Source organism: Convolutriloba macropyga, chromosome 15 (genome assembly GCF_964194025.1).
Source record: "Convolutriloba macropyga chromosome 15, txConMacr16.3, whole genome shotgun sequence".
NCBI lineage: Eukaryota > Metazoa > Xenacoelomorpha > Acoela > Convolutidae > Convolutriloba > Convolutriloba macropyga.
In genome coordinates this window covers 35970785-35996670 of record NC_134482.1, presented here as the reverse complement: position 1 = coordinate 35996670, position 25886 = coordinate 35970785, and the positions used below count along the sequence as shown (strand labels likewise).

At 36.2% G+C, this 25886-nt stretch overlaps 2 protein-coding genes across 2 annotated transcripts in view; both read right to left on the bottom strand.

The window, feature by feature from the left end:
- Positions 1-17650, bottom strand: part of LOC142354170 (laminin-like protein lam-2) — a 134898-nt gene extending 117248 nt beyond the window's left edge. The window contains 3 exon segments of the mRNA XM_075406432.1: positions 70-488; positions 17121-17204; positions 17264-17650. Coding sequence (XP_075262547.1) covers positions 70-488; positions 17121-17204; positions 17264-17311 — 551 coding nt within the window. The 5' untranslated portion in view covers positions 17312-17650.
- The window catches only part of LOC142353881 (multidrug resistance-associated protein 1-like), a 653144-nt gene that overhangs the window by 323720 nt on the left and 303538 nt on the right, over positions 1-25886 (bottom strand).

Below are 25886 nucleotides of genomic sequence, written 5' to 3'. Positions count from 1 at the left end.
AACAACCACAAGTTCAGCAATGACGTCACTAGCTATTGGATTCTATGATTCAACATCTAAACTTCTAACCTCCCGAACCAGGGTTGCATCTTGAACTCTTCAAAGCAATTTAGACTGTAATACTGTAGCGGCTCCCATATATCATCAGCTGATTTTTTCGAATATACTATCATACTGTAAGGTCTAGGTGACTCAAACGTTAATGATATCCGCTCCAGTTCAGCGTCAATTCCCAGATCCACGGAAACATTTACATGGAACTCAACATTCGTTTGGGAAACTGCTTTTGAGTTTTGATCAGCGTCGTATAAGGTCGCACTTTTCCAGTTAGTTGAGAATTTTCCATCAACAGTACGTTTGATGTCATACTTCAATTCCCCGTCCTCGTCAAAACCTTTACAACTCTTCTTCCTATACTGGACATTGCCGGAATCTGAGACAACTTCCAAAAAATCGGAATCGCCTCGAGATCCACACACGCTTGTTGCCTATAACAAATCAACAATTCAGTAACAATTAATTTGACGGTCAAACTCACAGTCACTAAGAATAGTAAAAACAGTTTATAAAAGTTCTTACCAACAGATACTCGAGATGATGCGGCTTACTTTTACTGTTGTGAAAACTTTTCTAGATGACAGAAAATAATCAATCGAAACAATCTTGAACTTGCATTAATTACCAATCAATACATATTTTGAAAGCAGCTTTAAAAACCTTTGTATTTTTTTGTTCGACGAAAATATTTTATTTTAAGTATATTTATATTTTAAGTTTAAAATTTTTCCAGAAACAGACCACAGAACCAATTTCAACGCTGCTGATCTCACCAGCTTTTTAATGAACATCGTAGTGTTGTGAATCAAAATTAGTTGAGTCATATAATAGTTGTTTCCTAATAAAGTTCCTTATAAAGTTCCGGATGAAAAACAGCTAGATAAACCCACACGCGCCGCCGAAAGGTTTCACCTGGGTAAAAAAATACTACAATAAACATTAGCCCTGCAAAATTGTTTGATAAGTGTCAAGCTACCAGTATCTTATCAATCAGAAAGAGAGAGAGAGGAAAATAAAAAACATTTTATCACAAAAGCAATTTTCACTTCGTAACAGTGATAAAAAAAATTGTTGAACAGTGAGATGCGAAAACCCAAAGGTAGATATGTAGACAGGATTCAAAATGCTGACTTGGTTGCAGCAAACACAATAGAAAATGTGAAAAAAAAATAGCGAAAGGATTAAATTTTGACTTCATGCAATTTTACCGGGAGTAAACGCTGTTAGAAATCAAATGTTATGAATGCCTAATTTTGATACTCCACTATAACGAATAGTTGATATTCCTTCTGATGTATAATATATCATATCTCATGTCTACCACAATTACACAATTTATGTACAACCATTCGTTAAAAGAAGTTTAATACATATTAAGAAAGAGTTTCAGTTTAAAAAGAAGTATTGAAGCAGAAAGTTCTCGTTAAAAACTGAGTTTCTGTTCCTGTTGTATTAAAGACTTCTTTTGCATCCGGCGCACTCAGCCATTTCAAGCACCATGGAGGGCTTCTACTGGCTGAACTTGGCATTTCAAAAAGATAATGGATCGGATACATGGCTAGCCTCGTAGGAGATGGTGTGATCGGCAACTTTCATAATCACAAGGTAAGTACCAAGTACTGTTAAATAATTAAAACAAAAAAAAAATAAATTTTCAGGATATTAAATGTTTGATGACGTTGGTGGGACTCGAACCTCATTGTGTGGATGTCAGAATTTTAAACCGATATTAGTGCATTGCACTAAGTTTTGTTCTATTTTTGAAGGTGTTTGGCATCATAGTTTCATTGTTCTCAGTTTGGAATTGTCTGAAAAATTGAGACGGATGAAATTGGCTCATCCTGAGTCTCGAACCCACGCTCGCATTGTCAATATTGAGTTAGCTGTCCGCGCTAAGTTCCATGTTTGATGGCCCATATTTTCAATACTTTTTCGATCGCAATACGAATTAATTTCCAACCAATTAAAGCAGATAGGTAGTATAAAACAAATGATCTTAATTCGTATAATATAATAGTCGTCAGTCTAAGGAGAACAAATGCAAAAATTTTCTGTTCGAAAAGGAAGGACTGAAAAAGTTAAAATGAACTTTGTTTTAATTTCATAAAGGAAAGTGAATAAAAAAAAATCAAAACTGACGAAAAATAAGAAGTGCTTGATTAAAAGTGCTACGCTGACCTAACCATAAAACCACTGAAACCAAACCGCGCGCAGCACAAAGCTGGATGATGAAGTGTTTCTCTTGTTTAATTTAAATCAGTGGAGTATGAAATAGATGGTAAAAAGACTGAAATAAAGATTTCAAAAGGAAACGAAGCTTGATTAAATTGATAATTGCCGTAATTGGCTTTTGTTTTGGTGTTTTTGGTGATCTGTTCAGCCCCGAATTTACTAAGCGAGCGGCTGGCTGAATAGAATGAAAAGAATGAAGTGGATTAAAATGAAGTTGTGTCTGGCCCCGAATTGACTAAGCGAGCGGCTGGCCATACACTCCTAATATTTCTGATCGGATAAAAAGACGCTTATGTGCAAAATAAAAAGTAAGAGAAGGAAATAAAAGGAAGGTGACACTTCTCGGCTTCGAACTCTTATCGGTTCGATTTGTTAGTTACGTGTATACGTAATTCTCCGCTGAGCCAATCGGCTTGGCTTCAACAATTATACTAAATCGTTTTGAGTTGGCTGTAGGTAGTAAACGCTTTGACTGATATATGAAAAAAAAACAAAATCGCATAGTGATAAATAAACAAAGTTGGAGTCGAACCGTAGCTGTAGGTATAGAGATCTTCGTGTTCTTTGCTCCTCACAACTGCGCTGCTGGCTAATAATTTGTCTTATTTCGTTTGCTAGTCATTAAAATCTTGTGATGTTTTTCGATGAGATTTCAATATAAAGTTGCACTTCCTTGTTTTCCCGTTTTTGTCTTCGTATTCCTATTTATTCAATTCCCAAGTTTTCCACTGATGTCAGTCCGGCTCCCGATTTTTCTTGGAAAACAATTTATGGCCTTGAAGTTGGGGATGCACTGGGGCTCGATCCTCATTCTGTCATTCATCAGTGTTTTGAGCTGCTAACTACGCCGGATGGCTAGTGTGCACCAGTTTGTCATTTTTTTTTAGTATTGAAGGTGATCGAGAGTACTTTTGCAATTATTAAGCGGGCACTGCCTTTTTTTGTGAATTAGTTCCACTACAGACTGTGTTGTGTTTAATTGCCCGACTAATATACCCGTTTGCTAATTTAATCTGAACTTCTCTAATTGTTTGCATGTTTGCGTCTTCATGAAGTTTTGGGACCTTGTAAAATCTAGGTTTTCGTAGGCAGATCCTCAAGGCTCTATTTTGGACACATTGTATTTTGTTAATGAGTGCTTGGGATTGGTCAATCCAACAGGCATTTGAGTACAAAAAAAGAGGCCGGATCCAAGATTTGTATACCAATAAAAGACTCTCTTCGTTGATGTTTAGATTGCTAAGTCTCCACAGTTGAAATAACCTGCTGTTTGCTCCCTTTATTAGGCTTTGGCAGTGATCGTTCCATCTGAGATGAGGAGTGAGAGTAATACCCAGAAACTTTAGCGTTTGTGTTTTTCCGACGGGTACGCCTTTTATTTTTAAATTGAGCTGACTTTTTCTTAGATGGGTTTTTAAAAATCATGTACTGAGTTTTGTTAGGATTTATTTTAATTTTCAAGTGCTCACACCAGCCTATAAGGCTATTCAGTGATGATTGCAGATTGTTTTGAATTAGTTGTGTTGAGCGAGATCTGTAGTACAGGGCAAAATCGTCAGCGAACTGTGAAATCTGTGCTTTCATTTTTGGCAATCGGCTAACGTATATAAGGAAGAGAATGGGAGCAATTACGCTGCCTTGGGGCACACCGGCTGTCGGGCAGAAACTGGCGCTAACACTAGTATTTATCTTTACGTAAACGTTCCTTTGTGACAAGAATGAATTTATCCACTTAATGATTGGGATCTTCAGCTCAATTTAATTCAATTTGTGGATCAACCCTAGACGCCATACGGCACCAAATGCTTTTTCAACATCCAAGCAAACTAAACCAACCATTTCAGACCAATAGAAAGCTTCACTAACGTGCTGAGTGAGTTTGATAAGATTGTCTGTGGTACAGCGATGTTTCCTGTAAGCGCTCTGAGTTTCGCCAAATACATTTAGACTTTCGCAATGTTCTAAGACAATGTTTTTCACAACAGTTTCGCAAACTTTGGCCAGGCGATTTGTAAGACTAATAGGTCGATAGTTTTCAGCCTTTGATCTGTCTTTATCTTGCTTTGGTATCATTGTTATCTGTGATTCTTTCCAATTTACAGGAACATACGAGTTGTTAATTGAACTAGAAATGAGGAGGCAGGCTAGGGCTTTTATACTCCGTGGTAACTCACTGAGCACTTTGTAACTGATTTTATCTGGTCCTGGGCATGACTTTCTCGATACTCTCAATATTTCATCGAATTCCTTTGTTTTAATCACAATACAAAGTTCCTCGGTGTCGACGTTTGCACTTAGAAATGCTTTGATTTCTTTTTCGATTTTCTCGTGGTGTTCGGCAATTTCTGTTGGTACTGTTGTGTGGTCTCTCATTGTGTCTTTTAGGAGTTGTTTGAAAAGCTCGCTTTTCTCATGATCTGTGACTGCCTTCGACTCTTTATATGTTAAATCGGTATAGTCGCAATAAAGTTTTTTTTTGTTTTGACTCGTGGTCATTTGTTAGTTCTTTTATTGCTCTCCAAAAACCTTTGCTGCCCTTGTCTCTTGCACGTGCCAAAATTTTAGCTCTTTTTTGTTCTTCTGATTGCCTGATTGATCGTTTGATTTCTTTCTGCAGATAATTTATCTCGGTTTTTAGAGACCTAAATTCATCGTTAACTGCAACTTTGAGTTCTCTTCGTTTTTTCCTTTTCAGTTTTATCAATTTTTGTGTCTCAATACTGTAAGGAAGCTCGTTTTTGTTGACATAGGAGTCTTCCAACGATTTGTGTATTATTTCAACCAGATTGCTGCTAAACTTATTTAGTTCATCCTTTCCCGGATACTGCGCAGGCCAAAGGTCCGATGATCTATACGATTTTCTAGCGTTTTCTCTGAATTGTCTGAAGTCAATTTCCGATTTCAATTCAATTTTTTTGCTTATTTTGAGGTTAAACGTTGTGATTGTGGTTCTATGGTCACTTCCCAGATCCTCTGAGACTTCGAAATTACTAAAATTCCTAAAAATTGTACTATCGCAAAAGTGTAAATCGAGCATGTTTTTACTTTTTCCGTCGAACGACTGATATGTGTGGTGACCGTTGTTTAGCAGTTTAAAATGACCGTTGTCTATTAGATTCAGGAGTTTCTCACCGTTTTCAGAATCATAGGAGCAGTTTAATTCTTGGTGGGGAGAGTTGAAGTCACCACAAACAAAAACATTTGTCATACTTTCTGAGAATACTTTTTCTAGTGAGAGTGGTTTTCCAGGTGAATTGTAAACAGATATTATCCAAAAGTCTCCAAAATACGGTAGCGTGATGCATAATTTTAGTATTTCCAGTGTTTTTCCGCTGCAATCGTTCTCTTTTTCAGCTGGTTCTGTTTGGTTTATGACGATGTTGTTCTTTATTAAAATAAGAGTTTCATGATGACTGTTGGTATAAGTTTCTGTTGCAACAACATAATTACGAAGAGGGTTGGTTTTCTGCCATTTTTTCACTTCATTCACGCAAATTATGTCTATGTCATTTTCGCTAAGAATAAAATGAGATCGTTTATTTTGTTGTTTAGACCTCGACAGTTCCATTGCAAAATTTTGAGCTAATCCATTTTGGTTAAAGTTTTGGCTGTTTGATATGTTGTTAGGCGGCATTGAATTAACAGGTATTGCATTTGCACACTTAATGCTCTCATGTATTTTTTGACCATCAATTTTTTCAATGAAGATGCGTGAGGCGCTGTTAGAGCCAATGTTTAATATATCACTATAGGACATGGCATTTAGAACTGTTCGTATTTTGCTCAAGACTTCGGCTACAAGAACAGCTATTTTTTCAGTTTGTGGCGGCATTTCAACGTTGGTTTGCGGTTTCAAGTTTTTCGCTGCAGTAGAGTATTTATTCTCATTTATCTTTCTTGAAGCCTCAGCTAGCTTCTGCTGATAGGCCGGACAACCGCGATAAACTGTCGCATGAGCACCGCCACAGTTAGAACACTTAGCGTTTTCTTTTTGAACAGTACATTCTTTAACACTGTGCTCCTGCGAGCAGCGAAGACATCGAGTAGCATTACTGCATTCTTTTGCTGAGTGACCAAATTGTTGGCATTTGAAACATAGCATTACATGGGGTGGTTCACGGCTTGCTTCAAATCGGTATAGCTGCCAACCTATTTTGACACCATGTTTCTGAGCTGCACTAAAATGGTTATTGGAATCCGTTAAGACTCGAATCAATTTTGTTGGTTGGCCAGTTGCTCGACTTGTTATTCGTGTAACTTTGTTGACATTCATTGCATTGTTGTTTAGGAGTTCAACTTTTATCTCATCAACACTAATGCTGTGATGGACATTTACAATTACGAAACTGGGTTTGGTTTTTGGCTTAGGAAGCGTGTTTCTGGCATTCACAGTGGCATTTGGAAAGGCTTGAGATAGGTTTACGGTTAGCATTAGGCATTCTCTAGAAGCGAGGTCCTCAGGTTGAACAAAAAAATCGGTATTGTTCTTCAACTCTCTTATGTGCTTTATTTTGACCACTGGAAAGTTCGATCTGATTCCTCTTGCAAATTGTATTTGTGATGGCCTTGGATCAATAGAAACAACAATTGGTCTAACGTTGGTGATTGGAATTTGTGCTTGTTTTCTGAACCTTTTTCTTTTACTTCGCACTTCGTTAAAATCGCTTTCATCTTGTGTTGTTTCGTCGGCTGTCATTCTGGCTTCAGACAAAAGCCTTTCAATTTGGCTCATTTTAAAACTCAGCCTCAGAGAGGCTGTGACTTCTCGAAAAATTCTCTAATAAGACTTAACTTGGCCGAGTTGTTTTCCGTTTAAATGGTTGATTAAAAGTAAAGTGCTAAGTTTGGTAGTGCTAGGCAAGTAAAACTTCAAGAATCGGGATTTAGGCGCTTTAAGATTGAGGGCTATTGCTTAGCAGAACGACGAAGGTAAAATTTGAAACAACTTTTAAAGCGCAGAGAATAAGTGAAAATAAGCCGATTAAAAGTCAGGATTTAAAAAGCAACTTTTAGTGAAAAATCTCTTTTTATAAAAGACTCACTCCCAAAGGACGTTCCTACACAAAGGGGAGTACTTGCTTGTGGCTTTCCTATCACACTTTGAGGTACTGATCCGAAAGTGACATTAATAGCGGTTTAATCATCATGGACATTAGGCTAATATATCATATCTCATGTCTACATTTGTTTGGGACGTTTTTATATTTCGGCCCTACTATATTTGGGCACCCATGATATAAAGAGACTCAATACTCAAGACGCAAAATGACCAAACATTCAACCGACCAATTCTATCATGTGATTGCCTTGATCTGACTCCGAATTGAATTAAATTTCCGTACGTAATAATCAAGACTGGAACAAATGGAAGTGATTTGTGTATGGTATCAACCAAGTAATTTTTATATGTTTAGTGTAGACGTAATCATCAGGCGGGTTTAACAGGCCTCTTTTATTAATAATTTAAGCTTTCAGACAACCAGGCTCTCGATTTCACCACTATTGAGCTCCAATTAATCATTGCTGAACCAGTCCTGATTATCAATTAAAAGGTTATCAAATTTCAGTAGCCTTGCCTTTGAGTAGAAAACGAAGTAAGGCACAGTATCATCCACATAAAACAGTACTTATCAATTCTCAATTTAACTTTTAATGCTATTAAATAGCACGAAGAGAAGAAGACTTAATTCCCCTCTTTGTGGCACTCCTGATGATAATCTCACTTCACTGGAGTAACAACTATCAAAAAAATGAGAACGACTAGATAGATAGTCATAACCATCTATTTAAGTTAAAAGGTATGAGCTATTATATTGAAACCTTAGGAAATCTCTAAACCAATATCTCGGGAATTTCGAGAGGAACCTTGAACAAGATACAGGACGGTAATCTGACAAAACTTAGCGTCGAAGGGAGACTTTATATGGAACGGCCTCACAAAGCCCTGTTTTAGTTCAACTGGAGAGTAGCCAGCTTCGCTATAATAAGATCAGCTGTATCTGAGCCCATACACTGAGCTCCTCTTGATATAAGAAATGGGGGATAGCTCGGTTCTGGTTTAAACACGCTGGCTCAGTGATAGATCAAAAACATAACCGACTAACGTCGGGCGAATTGCTCTCAAACGACCGGCGTGAGGTTGGCTTCGTCAGTAGCTAGCCACGGTTTAGTGAGGCTAGCTTTAGATTATTTGAAGGGCGTAAGGTGAGCGCAGCGGGGGTGCAAAAGTGGATTGGGGGGACTGATGTGGGGTCGGTGGGTAGGGTGTGGGATCAATTTCTAAGAACAGCACCTCACACCACAAGTCTCTAAAACAGTTTCTGCTAATCGCATACTTGTAGACTAGTGGGCTGAACGGCTCTAAGAGAACTTTATGCAAACTGATCGCTACCACTTTATCCCGTTTGTGAAGACAATATTCAAATAGGTCCGACGAAAAATCGGCCGAGCGAAAAATTGCATAAAAGACAAACAGGATTAATATATTTGCTACAAATTGCTTTTGAGAGCAATTAACAATGATTTAACAAAAAAGTGCCTGTTAAGTCATTTATGATGAAAAAATTTCTACTATAACTCAATGTTAATGAGGATCAGAGATGACGACATTACGCCACATTACATCAGCTGAAGCACGGCATCAACAAAAAGAGAAACAGGGAGAGAGGGGGGGGGGAAACGTGAAAGAGAAAGAAGAAAGAAACCCTAAGCGACACACAGAGAAAGAGAGATATGAATATATTCCATGCTGGCATTCAACTCTGCAACTTCTAGTTTTCTAGCCTTGTTAGTTAAATAAATCACATAGAAAACTGAAAACGGCAAAATTAAAAAAAGTTTTCTACCTCGCAGTAAACAAAATTAAAAACCACCTTTTGTCTCGTAAGTTCTGTCAAGTAACCCATGTCTAAGACTTAAAAAGTTTCGTTGGCCAGTAATGGTCGTTAAACTAAGAAAATGAAAATATTGAAACATTTTGGAAACAATTGCAAATTTTAACAAAATCTTGCTAAAATTCAAGATATTAATATCTTAAAAACCAATTCATTGTCTGAAGAGACTGTCCAGTATCCCTGTTTCAAGCCTGAAATAGTTTCACTGACTCAAAGATCCATACACTTCGAACATGACAAAAATTTCAGGAAAATTGAAAGAAGAATTGAAATTTTATTACAAAATCGCTAAAACTCGGTTTATTAAAATATTGATAACAATTCTATTTACTCTAGAAACTATGTAGCAGCTTATTATCAATCCTTGGAGGCAGCTTATTATCAAAAACATGAAAAACCTGAGCAGCAGCTTATTATTGAAAAGATGAAGAAACTGCAGATAGTTTTTAAAAAAATTGCCTTAATTCGTGATATTTAAATCATGAAAAACAATCCATTACGTCTATAAATTAAGCAGTAACATATTATCAAGCCCTAGAGGAAGTTCCATGTCTCTTGAGGCTAAAGTTTTATTTTAAAAATTGCTAATTTTCCATTAACTTATTATCAAACCCTAACGGAGGTTTTCTGACCCTTGAGGCTCAATAAAATCTGAGTAATGACTATAAATGTCAAAACATTGAAAAAAAAATGGAAAACATTGTCAAAAAAACGTGGGTTAAAATCTTGCAAGACATTCCAATACATCTAGAAATTATACAATATCCTGTTTTCAAACCCTAGAGGCGCTTCCTTGGCTCTTTAGGCTCAAAAAACCTTTAAAAAAACGACAAAAACTTTCAAAAAAAACTTGAAAAGCAAGTTTACAAAATTGCAAATATTCGTGACATTAAAAAGTTGAAAAACTATTTCATGTCCAATAAAAATCTGTCAGTAACTTATTATCAAACGCCTTAGGAGGTCTTTTGGCCCCTGTGGCAGGAAAGACCTGAATAAGGAAAAATCAAAAAATTTGAAAAAATTGCACGTTTTGTCAAAAAAAATGCTAAAAGTGATGTTAAAATATTGAAACCATTCCACTACTACTAGAAACTATGCAGTAACCTATTATCAAAAACCTAGAGGAGCTCCCTTGACAACTAAGCCTCATAAAAATCAAAAAATGTCAAATTTTCGAAGAGCTTGAAAAAAAACTGTGCAAAAGTAAAAATTTGCGTGTTTTTAGCGAGCGGTTGATCGTCAGTAGCTAGAAGGGGGGTGCACCAAGGGCTGATGGGGGATGAGGCAACAGTGTGTGGGGGGGGGGGTAACAGCACGCGGGGGCATTAGTGGGGGGTAGTCAACAGCGTAGGGTCTTCAACTTCTAAGAACCACCCTTCACACCACAAGTATAAGTCTCCAAAACAGTTTGAGTTGAAACAGAGATAAAAAGGCTCTAAGAGCACTTAATGCCCGCTGGGCGCTACCTGTTTATCCCGTTTTGGGGGACGAAAAATCAAAAGCGTCAGACGAAAAATTTTTAAAGCGAAAAATCGCCTTAAAAAAGACTGACAGGACTAATATAATTGCTAAACTTTGTTTGAGAGCAATTAACTAGGAACAAAAAATGCCAAAAATTATGGATCCTTGTGAATCTCTCGAAGCGACTGCTGACAGATTTTTTCATTAAATTCTTCCATTTGTTTCAATTTTTCAAGTCCATAAGAAAAACCAAGCTGGCATATTGCCAGAAAAAAGTTGTAATGGGTTCATAGAGTGGTTGTCTCATAATACAAATGAAAAGGCAGCCCTAAAAATTATATCGGGCCAATTTGAGAGCGCGGTAGGTCAAGAGCAACCAAAATTCTCAAGCTAAAGCACAAAAAACACGCACCAATTAATGTAACGCCACGCACGCAATTCAATAAAAAAAACGAAAGAACAAAAACATCTTAAGTGAGGATAACTCTATTTGGTCGTTGACAGAATCTTAACAAAAAAAACAGACAGACGAACTCCGGGCGGAATTGGAAACGTCGGAACATCCAAACCAGCCTAGCAAAGCACCAAACACTTATATGAAAATGATAATTGTAATATGAACATAAACTGACGAACGTCGGAAAAATTGCTTTCGAAGAACTGGCGAGGCACACAATTCATAAGGGGCATAGCCTAGAGGAACGCTTATGGTGCAAAAAGTAGGAGCTCGTCGAGGCGGCCTTGGCACCATAACTGTAGGCGTCGGGCGAGGGTCTTGGTAACTGACCTGTCGTTGGTCGATTTCACGCAATGGCGAACCAGGTGGAGGAAGATAGCGGCAACCTTAAATGAAAGCTCTTCATAGATGCCCCTTTCTGCTAACTGTTTCAGAATTTCATCAAAACATTGAACAAATTTTTGCCCTGCTTTGATTTTTGTCAGCATTACGAAGTTTGCCCGCCAGGGCAAATCTGAAGTTTGCCCGCCAGTGACAATCTTAAAATTATTTGAGTTGTAATAATATTAGTTGCAGAGGATTATATACTACAGCAGCTCCGATCACAAAATATTTCTACAAAATCCCAACATGCAGAACAGTTGAGCTAAGTCGGTGAAAAGAACGCTGAAAGAGAGTAGCTATATTCACCATTAGTAGTAGTACGTCAGGTTTGCGGCTTCATGCAGGGGGTGTTCTTAGTACCCCATTTGTATCTTCAGTGGACACTGAGTTTATTATGCGGTTTGCAGTTTCTACAAAAACAGAGTATTCTCCAGGTACATAAACTACGTTCATTGTAGTGCATGTGAAAGAAATTCCAGTAGGTTCTCGTGATTCTAGCCTTTCCCCCGATTGGTTCCTGCAGGTTGAATGATTTCGATACGATGTTAAAAAGAATTGCTACTCTATGCCAAAAGTTTTCATCGGCTTAATCTAGTCTCTTCTCCTGTCTTACAATATCGTTGTCCGTGCTTTGTCTTGTTCTCGTTTGCCTTGATACTGATGAAATAGCTAATTTCGATGTCTTACCATCCATCAATAATCGAGCAGTATAATAAAAGACTTTGGAGTTCAGCGTAGAGTGACAATGGCAACAGTTCTGTTTCTGTGAGTCGCTTTTCGTAATCAGGTTCAGACCAGGATATCCATTTCGTGGCGCCTTTTTGCATTTTCTCAAATAGCCTCAGGTCTGTTTTACTTGGATACCATACCTGACAACCAAACATGATTATGGGAACAATTTAGCCGATTTAAGCGTTGAGCCTGGATTTCATGGGAGTTAACGATGACAGATTTATTCTAAGTCACCATAGTGCTCGTAGTGCTTTGGAGTGACGCCTGTTTGCATTTTCATTCCAGTTTAGAGTGTCTGATACAATGATTCTCAAATCCTTTTGATTTCGAGCAACATCCACATTTTTATTCATTTGGGCACAGGAAGGTTTTGTGAAATTCAATATGCTACATTTTCTCTCGTGAAGATTTATCCCATTTACTTGACACCAGTTGCAGAAGCTCGCTAGGTCATTTTCAAGTTCAGCAGAATTGTTTGGCAATCAGCTTGTAATCGTCTGCATATCCGAACAGGTACTGTGTTCAATTACTTCTGGCAAATCGTTGATGTAGACTAAAACGATCGAGCAACGAGCCTTGCGGTACTCTAGTAGTGACATCTAGCAGCAATCGCCGACTCGGACTTTTTGTCTTCTGTTATCCAGATAATCCGCAATGATCATTAGCGCTTTTCCCCTGATTCCCAGCAGTTCAAGTTTCATTATTACTCTGTCGTGTGGAACTTTGCCGAATGCTTTCTCAAAGGCTAAGTAGATTACAGTTAGTTCCTCGAGCAATTTGGTGTCATTGTCTCCGTAAATTTTGTAACGGAAGCAGATTAAGTCAAGGAAGCAGAAGAAGATTAAGTCGAAAAACTATTCAAAGTCAAAAAATCATTCATTCGAAGGTACGAATATACAAAACCTCTCTCGCTCGTCGAAAACATCGTAATTGCGGTTTTTTTTTAAAAAAAAGAAGAAAGCCGTTACCGTTTGTCAAGTAAGATTTTTCCGTTTTTCCGAGATTTATCTTTTTAAGATTAATACGAGAAAACGAGATTTGGTTCTTTTCCTTAAACAGTTTTCAGAAGCGATTCAAATCATTTCTGGGTCTACTTTTCTGTTAAATCAATATGCGCTCGGATTAATTATCGTTCTGTCCACCATATTAGCGGGCATAAATCTTATATGCTGCACCCCCCCCCCCCCCCCACCCCCGGCGCACGTACTAGCGGGGGGACACAGAATATATCCAAAATTTCAATGAAGCCTAATCCAGAGTTTGCGCTGCTGTGTTTACATCTTTATCTCTTATTTTTTTCTGATTGCAAAGCAGTTTTCCACAGATAGGCAATCAGCTGGTTAGAACACCGAAAAATGAAGTCTGCCCAATCTTTACTGCAAATTGTGTACTTTTTCAGGTAGTTGTTGGTTTTACGCAAGTTCCACTTTTATTTGATCAATCTTTACAGTACTTGCCTCAAGCATTGAACAATCAGCTATCGAGCCCCAAGCAAAAATATTGCATAAAAAGCTACACACGTTTTCAAATTTTGGTTCACACTTCGCACGACAGCAATTCCGAATTGTGCTTTGGTAAACAATTTTGTTTGCTACTTTTTTGCGTTCCAAAGATTTTGGAAATTCAAGCTTACTTTTCCCGTAATATTTGTTTGCATTATGTGCACTGCATCTTAATTTTAAATTGACTTGTATTTCAACAGTCCAAAAGGTCATAAGAAGCTGCTAATATTTACAGCACAAATAGGTTTACTAAAAACTACTTAACTTTACATTTCTTGATCAGCAGTGGCCTCCTCCAATTGAGAATAGAAAAACCAATTACTCGGGAGACCAAAGTAACGTTCGGAGACTAAAGATTGCAGACTAGCTAGCGACTTTTTTCAAAATCAACTAAATATACTTTTTGCCGTTTTTAAACAGCAGCAAAAGTTGACAATCCTGGACTGATATCTAAGAACATAGCCGGCAGATTGCCGGAAAATAGCCGCGATAGACGCTTGTGGCCTTCCATGAACTGAAGCAGCCAGAGAAATAAGAGAGAGATCGACCACCAGTCCTTTAATAGACCACTAGGGATAGATTTGGACTGTCAATTTTATGACACATACGGTCTATAAGGAAAAAGTGCTCAGAGAGCTTTTTCAAAATTGATATTCGAAATCAAAACCTCAAGACTACTACTCAAGAATTAGGGAGTATAAGTTTGGCACTGATTAGATGCACACTATTGATCTTTAACTAAAATGTTCATAAAATTTAAAGTTCCATAAGTGAGTTCAGAAGTCTTTTTTTGACTGAGGTAAGTCACGCAATTGGCCTAAAAATAGAAATGACGTCGCGCACACAAATTTTAACCGCAAAGCAATAGAAGTTAGTGAAAAAGTCAATTCCAAGAAGTCAGGTCGTAAGAATCATCGATGGAGACGACGAATTAAAAACATAGCCGGAAGAATTCCGGAAGCGACTCGAAGCCTCGGAACTTCACTAACAAAACCGTAATTGCAACGGAAGCCACAACCTTTTGTATTAAACCATTAACTCACTACCTCTCCAGGTCTGCTCTAAAAATTGGTGCAACTTAAACCACTGTCAACAAGAGAAACAAAATGCGGCAAAATTTTATATTATTGAAAACAATTGTTAACGTTAAAAAATCCAAAATAATTAAAGTGGTCAAAAACCTGATAGTCTGAAAAAGCTGACAAGGTTATCAATAGCCCTCAAATAATTCATGATTCTAATCTGAAAAAGATCGCGAAAGCAAACGGCTGATAATAATCTTAGAAACTAAGTTAAATCTTTTCAAAATAGAAAGCTCAAATTTAAGAATCAGAAAACAACTATAATTACACTTCTAAGGACTGCGATTAATACAAAAAGACAACACACCTGTTTTCTTGTACATAAGCTAGACAGCATGATTTCATACTAAATCAAAAATAAAATTGATCATAGAAAAGACATAAGCAGCAGAATATTCAAAGACAAAAATCGTTTTAATTAATACCGAGGCCGGAGGAAAGCTGTAGTAATTAGTCATAAGTGGAAATTTTGGAAAAAGCTTGCTATCAAACTCTCAGTACTGCCTTTAGTTGAATGAAATCAATTGCAAACCAAAGAAATGACGAAAATCTAAAAAAAAAGCTGAAATCATTCATTTTTTACAACGGAAAAAAATCAATATACCGAAAATAAATGTAAGTGCCAGGACCAAAATAGAATGATACTAACTACAATGTAAATATGAGCACGATTTAAGGAACACCGTAACAAAAAGACATTCTTGATTTTTGAAAGAAAAACGAATACATTTCATTGTTCAGCATTCAAGACATAGAAAAAATAACTAGTCATCCGATACAAAGATCTATCCTCCTGATGAGAACAAAAAATAGGAAAAAGCAGAATTCATAAATACTTTTTTTTTGCAAAAAAATGGTCTAAGAACTTTTAAGTTAAGTTTGCATTTATGAAAAAGTTTTAACTGTTTTATCATAACTTAACGCCAAAAAACGATTGAATTTTTATTGAAACAAAATTAAAGTCCCTCATGTTGCACAAAAGAACTATTTCTAGCGATTACAACCAAAATACAATTGAAAAACTGACGAAAATTGGAAAAAAAACTACCAAAATAAGATTAGCATATGTACAATTTTATGAAACAAAATTACATCGAGGTAGAAAGAGGCGTTGAGTATAGGAATTATCAAAGAGAAGTTGCCATATTAACTGATTTTTGACAAAAAGACGGTTAAAAAATCCATAAATGAAATTAATATAAAAAAAGTCAAAAATTAACTAAAAAATCAAGAATTATGTGCCAATTTTTAACTTGAAACGCATTTTCAGGCTCTGCAAAACCTTGTGCTATCAATTTCCGAGGTTGACATTTCAAGATAGTATCGAATAAAATTTATTTCTACAAGAAACCAAATTAAAAGCAAAAAATTGGGCCACTTAGACGAAAAAATGGCTAAAAACGGTCATCTATAGGTGCAATTCAGTCAAAAACTACTTTTCAAAGACCAAAGTCATTCACTAAACGCAGCGCATAATAAAAAACTTCTCTGGCTTATCGAAAATCTGTTCACCAAGACAGCTTTTCTCACTTCCGCTTTTAGGTCAAAACGCCGCGTGAACAAATCTACTTCCTGTAAAAAAAAGCCGAGAGAAAACCAATACTCCTCTTCGAGTCGTAAAAAACCAGGATGTCCCCAATAATAGCCGCTATCGCTTCGAGGCTATTAATTAAAAGAAGCGGTCTGCAAGTTGAATTCAGATAACGAACGAGCCACATTTCAATTGAAAAATTAATACGAGGTACAAAATTTGTAGAAATCATTTTAATTTCCAAGAAATGTTTTTGTATGACCGACAAAAACGAAATCAAGAGTTCTGTTCACTCAGTTGTATTATCTTTTTTTTTCAAAAACTGAGCAAGTCGAAGATATTGTTGTTACTCTATAACATTCAATTGGAATAATGCATTGGGTGATGTTTGACAGATCTAATTTGATTTGAGATTACTCCGTTATGCCAGTCAACAGTTACGAAACGTATTTTCTTCAAAGTTTTCAAGCCAATGCTCTATTTTATAAACAATTTAGGATCTTTTACGTTTTTGCCCCCCCCCCAACCCAGCTTAGTGGGTGCATATTATTTGCACCCTGGAGGCGCGTACCATATTTTTAAATAATGATCTACTATGTAATGGCTCGTGCTCTGTAACTGGGGGTGCATAACGTACATGGTGAACCGAAAACATCCTTCAAACAGCAACAACAGTTTAGCGGCAGCATATCTTAGCTTTTAAAGCATGAAAATTTTGGGCAAAGGTACGAATAATTTCTTTTTCCCGTCATTTTTTACTAAATTAAAAGGTACCAAATGTGAACTTACAGTGGCTGCAACTCCAGTAGAAAGCCGCTCAGCTGGTGGCTCACACGCAAATGCCAAGTTGCCAATGTAACAGGAATTCGCCTCCTAAATAACGGTCTGATATAATTTTAAAAAAGTATACTAGCAACCTCTAAAATCATTACCGAAGAAACCGAAAGAGAAATGAAGAAACACAACGTAATAACTCTCATAGCTGTCTATTATCTGCTTCAAAATTCATTTTTCTGAAACAGGTTTTAAAATTTGACCGATAGTAGCGGTAGTTAAGGCTTCACGGTAATCTCTTGGGTTATGAGACCCATATTGCAAGCTCACACTTAGCTCAAGATGCTTTTCCCGGTTATTGCAGAGGCCACATAGTTATTAGTTCTCCATGAGCATTTCTTGTGGCATTCAAACCTCATAAAGTCCGAGTATAAATTGCTGATAATGTAGAGAAGAAGTAATTGTCAATTAAAACTTAAATTGATTCAAAAACGAACGTTTTCGAACATTGCGTTCAACGTCAGGTTTAAAAAATAAATGAAATCATTAATAAAGTATATAAACTTGTCTTTGACTCTAATTCTAAAAAATGAGTTATAACATCGAATTTTTGAAACTATTTACAGTTAAAATCACACAACATTTTATTCACACTTATTCCACTAAAAATAAATGAATTTTTATTCCGGAGTTTTTGAAAATACCGGCTATAATGCTTTCTATTCCTGAAAAGGGATTTTTACTTTCATTCCTATCTACCTGTTTTTATTTTTACTTTTTGGGGTTGTCAAAATTTCGAATTAACATGTACCAGAATAATTGTTGAATTTCAAAAATCAAATTTTCTGCATTTGAACTAATACTTCAATGTCAATTCCCGCCCCCGGTACTTATCGCGCGTATTTAATTGCGGTTTCAGCTTTTTGATGTAGATCGCAGCTATTGTCAATACTTTTTCAACCCCGCGACATGTATCAAGAATCTCCCATTCAATATTATGCGCTGTACCACAACATTCAACTAGGTGTTGTCCCACTGGGGAATCCTTCTTTTGATGCTCCGAAATTCTAGTGGTAACATGTCGGGTGGTTTGGCCAACTTAGATGGAACTGCATCAACTACATATAACTTTATATACCACAAGGGATTTCAGATGATTTCAGGGTGGGCAAGCAAGTTCTTAGCTTCCTTGTTGTGAAAATGATTTGAATATCACACAATTTTATCAGTCTATTTGCAAAATTTTAATTAATTTTTCCTCTGTATTGTACAAAAAACCTCGGTTTGGGCTCCTTATTGTTGAAACTTTTATATTCTTTGTGATTTTGTTCATTTTGGGAATTTTTTGCTGTGACCTTTTCCCTCGTGACTATTTTACCTAACATCTCGTTAACAATACTGGAGGACTACTCCGTTGAATATTGATTTTCAGTCCAGATCTCTTGATTTTTCTTGAGAGCTACATCAAAGGATTGCAAGTCACTGGCCACATTAAAAATCCTACGCACAGTCCCTTGAATCACATTTTTCTAGGACTATGGTGGTATCCGTGGACTTTGAAAACAATGACAACTAATTTTCCTATCTTCGTTAACGTTTATGTTTATATCTAGAAATGCTAGGTCTCCACTACCGTTTGGTGTCTCAAGAATGAATTGTAATTCCTTGTGAAGAGAATTTGCATACTCAAGGTAATCTCAAGCGTCCCCTTTAATGGTGCACACTATGTCATCTACATACCCCTTGAAAAAAAATCAATTCCTGTCTGTCCTCTTTTGTACTTTTTTCCGCACAAACAAATCCAAACAATGTCCGCGCAAAGAAACAAATCCAAACAATGTCCTGCATGGTCTTTTACTCTGTCTCAGTGATTTCTTGGCATTTTGCATGAAACCAGTTTTTTCATGATTCGCACTTGACCCTACTTGATCTCTGGTCATTGAAAAATATCTCATGAGTACGTTCGTTATAGAAGTTTTTTGCACTTGGTAAAATCAGTGTTGTTTTGAATGCATTTTTTCTCGCCTGATATATATGCTTAGAATAAAAAAATAGAAAATTTGTCAACTCTCTGTTCAATTCCCACCACCTGTTTTTAATTTTTATGTGCCGTGACGAAATGCAAATTGAACAGAAGAACACGTTTTTAAGACCCCGTTCAGCTGCTTTTCTAGAGAAGTCGTCATAGGCTTTGTAATGAGCTGATTATATAAAGCAGAATAATTGAGATGTGACAAAACAATTGATGGAAGTTAAATTTCTAAGCTGGATGCTGAATTCAAATTGAGTCTATAAATCTTATCATCTGAGCCACTTTTTTTAACGTTTGATTAACATGATAAATGCAACTGAGACTTCTATCAATTGTTAGTCCTAAATATTTATATTCATTAGACTTTTTGTTAAATTTGTTATCTACAAATTTTGTGTCCTGGGGTTTGTTTCTTTGATCATTTCGTTTGCTGAAGTAAACGAACTCTGTTTTTGAAGAATTCAAATTTAAATGATGTTCTTTGAAGTAGTTTGCTAAATTATGTGTGTTTGATTCCAGGCAATGTTTTCCTAATTTTTCATCCACGTTAAAAGCAAAAACTAGGCAATCATCAGCATACCGTATCATTGTTACATTAGAATCAATACCTGTACAAAGATATTTTACATATAAATTGAACAAGAGAGGTCCCATTGCGGCTCCTTGGGGTGCAACTCTGACAACTTTTATCCAGTTGGAGAAAATTGAATCTAATTTTACACGTTGAAGTCTGTTAGAAAGAATTATTTTTAGTTATTCTATTGGGATATCTTGAGATATAGAATCAAATGCCGCTGAAAATTCCAAAAATGAACTTTAGACAATGTTACTTGATTCAATACATTTGCAAACTGATTCTATGAAAAATAGCAAAGCATTGGCTGTGGAAACACTTTTTTGAAAACCAAAATGAAGCGCGTTTAAGAATTCAAACTTTTGTACTTGATTCGTTATTTGTTGATGCAAGATTCGCTCTAGCAAGATGCAAAATTTTTGAAGATGCATTTGTGATTGATATTGGGCGGTATTTTGTTGCTTCCACTGGGTCACGTTTTTTGTAGGTAGAGCTGATTTCCGCTTTTTTTTATTGCACTCTGGAAAAAGAATTTGTTTAATGCATTCGCTAAGTATGGAGGTAGGATGCTGTACAATTATTGTTTGACATCTATTATAGCCCAGGCAGGAACCGTACAAGAACCGAATGTAAGCTTTTTGTAACTCAACTCCCTGTCAACATCATGAACTGTTTTTTCTGCAACAAGCAGAAAACTGGACGGTTTGGTATGTTTGCTTAGTTTATTTTTGTGGGTTTCTCGTTATAAAATGTCCAGAGAAATAAAGGTATGTGCTTAGTGCATTTTCTCTTCTTTGTAATTCTGTTTTACTGTTTTCACCGAAGCATTCAGTGTTCCGAATGTTAATGTGTTTGCCATTTCAAATAATTTTCTATGCAATTGGAGGGTGAATTTTGTGTGCATTGCTAACAATTGATATCATTATATTAAGTATTACGAGAATATCATTGCATTGATATAAGAAGTGCCACGCGGAAAACGCTAGGTTTTTAAGGAAAGAATTTGCATTTAACTGTTTTTTGTTAAAACAGTATATACTTTTTTTGCATCTGATCAGTTTGATATCAGTTACAAGAAGTGGTGCTAAGTGATCTGTTTTGAAGGGCGTATCAAAATTATATTGCCTGTTCTCTTTTATACTCTGTCAAAATGTAGTCAATATGTGATTCTGAGTTTTGTTCTAGTCTTGTAGGTTCGTGTACGCCAAGAATTTGTAGACAATAAGGTGTTATGATTCTTTCCAATTTGTTTTTCTCACAATCGTTTAAATAATTGAGGTTCAAAACATCCAATCCATGTACACTGTTGAATTGTCTAAAAACGCAGTCTAAGTTGTATGACAGTTTGTCTGAAAAATCTTTCGTGATGTAGTTTTGAGGGATCGTACGTTAGGTATATAAACATTTCTTCAAAAAGTTCGGAAATATTTTTACACTCAATCCGAACTGACGCAAATAAATTTTCGTCAAACGTCACTAAATTATTTTTGGAGCAGGTATCTTTGAAACAATTAGGGCCACACCTCCGCCTTACCTTTTACTTTATTGAAAGAGGACTTGTTTGAAACGTGCAAGAGTATCGTTTAAAATGTTCCAATGCATAGAGCAACAATTTCCAACGAAACAAGATTCACTAAGTACAATTATTGTGTTTTCCCAAAAATCCTGGAGTAGACATTTCAGTTCAGAGTAGACATTACAAAGAATTTTTTTTCCGAACAATCTTGGCCCTCAAAAAATTATAAAAAGTTCAAAAAAGTATAATTAAGAAACCCCACTATTTCAAATTCTTTAGTTAGTAGGTCTTCAAACAAATTTTGCAGCACAATTAAAGTAGTGAAATTATGTTGTTTGTTGCCAAAAAAGTGTAGCCTCCTCGATCAAAAGACTGGAACACAAACAATTACTGGCAAAAATAGATGAGTAAAAACAACAGCCTCCCCTCTTGAGCATGCTCTTGTTGTGTAATTGTTTCAAGCAATGTAAACAATGTTGTGTAATTGTTTCGTTCGAGAAAAGAGAGTTTGATCTGTTTTTGCTATGATTCCTATCAATTGCTAACAGGAAATACATTATGCGTTTCAAATTAAACATTTCAATTTTCGGATCAATCCTCATCTTGAACGTCAAAGTTGCAATTGGACATTATCTTCAACCGTTGCAAAGAGAAAGTTTTGCTCCTAAATCAATTGCAACTGATGATGCAAGATTAGATATCAAGGCCAACGGACTTCGGGAAGTCAGGTTCAACAAAACAATTCGATGTGAAAATTTTTGACCCGCTGGCAAAGAGTTGCTCTGAAAACAAAATTGAAGGCTACATGAATCCATTAAAATTTGATCATATAATAACCAAACGCATTGCCATGTTCATTGAGCCTATCCAGCATGATTCGTTTTGGTCCAAGGCTACAGGCAGTTTTACCATCATCTCTGTGCCAATTATGAGTCAATTTTTTTTATCTTCAAGCATGTCGATGAGTGAAAGTATAGCTACGCCGAATATTGCCGTGGCTATAGGATAACTTTGCGGTGTTCTTTTTTGGGACGTATTTACTCTTTTATCCATGAAAAGGCCTGCTGGGTTCTTTTATGGTTTCTGACTGTTTTTGAAATTGAGGGAAATAAATTCCCGATGTTTTTGAGCCCGATCTTTATTCAAGCTTTTGAACGCGTAACTGGCATTAAAAAAATCGCTTCATTTCGATTTTCACAAATTTTGTCCAATTCTCGTTTCCTATTTAATTTCTTTAAACCTGAAGTGAATTTGCCTCAAAAAACAGAAATCTAATTTGTATCTGATCTGCAGATTGAGCCTTCCAGACAAGGTTTTCGTTATTGAAGCATCGTTTTCTCTTTTGGATCTTGCGAGAAATAACTGTAGCGCTATCATCTTGCAAGAAGTAAGTGCGTTAACATTCTGTCTGCAACCCATGTTAAATCGTCTCGGTGAGACTGATGATTGGGCAATTTTGAAGCCTAGTTTAATTTTACTGACGATGAGAAGAAACGGTTTCAAATGAACACTTTCATTGTAGACTTTCCGTAGAATTTCAATTTGTTCGTCTTGTTCACTGTATATTCACTGCAGTGTTTGCAAACAAAATTTGGATGTTCCGCAACCTTAGCACTGAACTCAGGTCGTCACAATAATTGTCACAAAACTCAGGCACAACAATCGGGCAAAAAATGGATTAATTGACGTTAAAAAAAGCAACAAACTGTCCGTTTTTCTTCGCATGCATTAATGGACCGGGCCAATCAGATTCAAAACTGCTGAAACAACTGGCATAAAAGCTCTTTGCATGAAAAGAGCAAGGTTTGTTTGATTAATCTGGTTTTGTCATTAGTTGTTCGTCTTCTAACGTTTTCTGCCATTCGTTTTTCTCGGCTGATGTTTGTATATTTTATCAATTGATTGGTTTATTTAAACAAAACGAAAGATGTTTAAAGGAAGGCCTCGGAGCAGCCAAAATTCACCAAGTGACGGGGAGTGGAAAATCTTAATTGATTAATTTTTGTATTTCAAATCAAACGGAGAGCAGTAATTCTTTCTTTTTTACGGTAGTCTCCATAAGAAAAAATCCACCGAATTTTCATTACCTCAATTTTTTTCAGACACTGATTGGATTGTAAATAGGTATTAATTAGAATCCGGTCAAGAATAGGGCTGACCGTCATAAGAGTTGGACACACAAGTTATGAACTCAACGATTAAATCAGGTACTTTAAAAAATTTTAACAAAAATTCACAAGGGAAAGAATAGTGGAAGATAATCTAAATGGTGGCTCAGTAAAGATTTTAAAAGTGATCTCCAGTCTTCACAGTCGTAAAAAAACTAAGTAAACATGTTACTAACGTAATGAAAACTAACCGTGCCACTTCAACGGTAAACTCAGTACAGAAGTATGAAAAGCTACAAAAAACAAGTCGCGTCACATGATGTTTTGTCATTGATAGTTACCAACACACACGTAGTGTGTAAAATATGGTTCGCCAGGGACGTTTTCTGTTTAAAAAAGCGTTGGCTCTGGGGTTGGATTTTGCATAGCACAGCATTTTGGCAAGATATCTGAGATTATTCGTTGAAGGACCCATCAGCTCTTTTCATCTCAAAAGCTATAGTCTGGAACCAGCAGCTTTTCTCAGCAAGTATCAATTTTTCTCAGGCGGAAATCTATCAAAGGCGGAAAACCATCAAAGTTCTTAGTCTTTTTTTCCACAATTTGAGATTTAAATTTTTGCATGAATTTAGGTTAACTGATAGCAAGTAAACTTGTCTTGGAAGGTGTCGAAACGTTTGACACCATAAGGAAAACGTTTGAAAATGAGGTCACGAATTAGTTTCTAATAATTAGTTTCTTCAGCAAATCTGTTTGATGCTCAATATCAGGTACCTCCTCAAACCGTGTTTTCTCTCATCAGCTCTCTAAGTCATGTTTGAAAGGTGACTGAACAACTTCTTAGAGAAGAAGAACTGAACTACAGTTCTTTGAACGCCCACTGCTCAAATAGCGGAAACAGCCAGCCTTTACGCGGATGAGAAACGAACTTTTAAAAATAATTTTCTCGGTTACAATTTAATAGGAATACTGCCCGTTTCTTCTTTGAAAACTAGGCTTGCAATTAAACCTTATCATTGGTATCACAGAACCGGTTAAGCAAAACAATTTGTTTGATTTGTTGCTTCCAACTAATATTAAATGCCAATTTCACCAACTTCTGCACATCAGCATAATTAGCGTTAGTTTTTTTTGGCAAGGCGTTACCACTTTTATGCTTTAGGCTTTTGTCGAGTTTTTTTCTCAGCTTAATTATCGTGATAACAGATAAATTAGTTTCATGTCTATAAGGATAACGATGATGTTGGTGCTTTTTTGTGACGGTAACTCACTATGTTGACGTTGGCTGACAATCCAAAGAAACAACAATAATCATCAGGAACAAATTGTACTTTTCCAAAAAAATTTTCTTGTTCATTTTCAAATAATAATTAGCCGCAAAGAATAAGCTTAGTATATTCGAAATGTGTGTTTCCTGCTTTTTATGAGTTTTGGTGCACATGAGTTGCCTCATGCCAATATGGACAACAAGCAGGTTTGAGCGAATTGTTCAGGAATCTCCCGAACAAAGTCGTTCGCTTCCAGAGCTGTGAAACCTTGCTTTAAATCATACAGATGAGCCGGCTTGATAATTTTCTTCAATGTTCCTTGGCACAACTCCTCTTGACAACTGAAAATTTTTTTTCTATATTGCTGGTTTTAATGATCAAAGAAATGTCCCCTATGTGTTCATTAAGAATAGGGCCCACCGTCATATGAGTTGGACACACAAGTTATGAACTCAACAAGAAAAGCAGGTACTTAAAAAAATTTGTTGGTGCTTTTTTGCGATGATGATGTTGGTGCTTTTTTGTGACGGTAACTCACTATGTTGACGTTGGCTGACAACCCAAAGAAACAACAATAATCATCAGGAACAAATTGTACTTTTACAAAAAAATTTTTCTTGTTCATTTTTAAATAATAATTAGCAGCAAAAAATAAGCTTAGTATATTCGAAATGTGTGTTTCCTGCTTTTTATGAGTTTCGGTGCACATGAGTTGCCTCATGCCAATATGGACAACAAGCAGGTTTGAGCGAATGGTTCAGGAATCTCCCGAACAAGGTCGTTCTCTTCCAGAGCTGTGAAACCTTGCTTTAACTCATACAGATGAGCCGGCTTGATAAGTTTCTTCAACGTTCTTTGGCACAACTCCTCTTGACAACTGAAAATTTTTTTTTTCTATACTGCTGGTTTTAATGATCAAAAAAATGTCCCCTATGTGTTCATTAACGATTGACAGTGATTGTTGGATTTAATATGTACCAAAGTTCATCCGTCAAATGTTTTTTTACACAAAACTCGTTTGTCTTTTAATCAATCTCACATAAAAAGAAGGTAAACGTCCTCATTTCTGCTTTAAGTTATGTTCTCTAAATTTTTTCCTTTCTGTTGTTAGTATTAATTAACAGCATATTCTTCACTTCAAGATTTTTTGTAAAGGTGCTGCTCGATTATCATATTATTGTATTCAGCCTTTTGCACAAAAGTAAAATGTTTCAATCCAAACATTTGATTTTTTCTAAGTCTCTCATCGTTCCCTAGAACATACAGGAAAAAAGTGCGGGTGA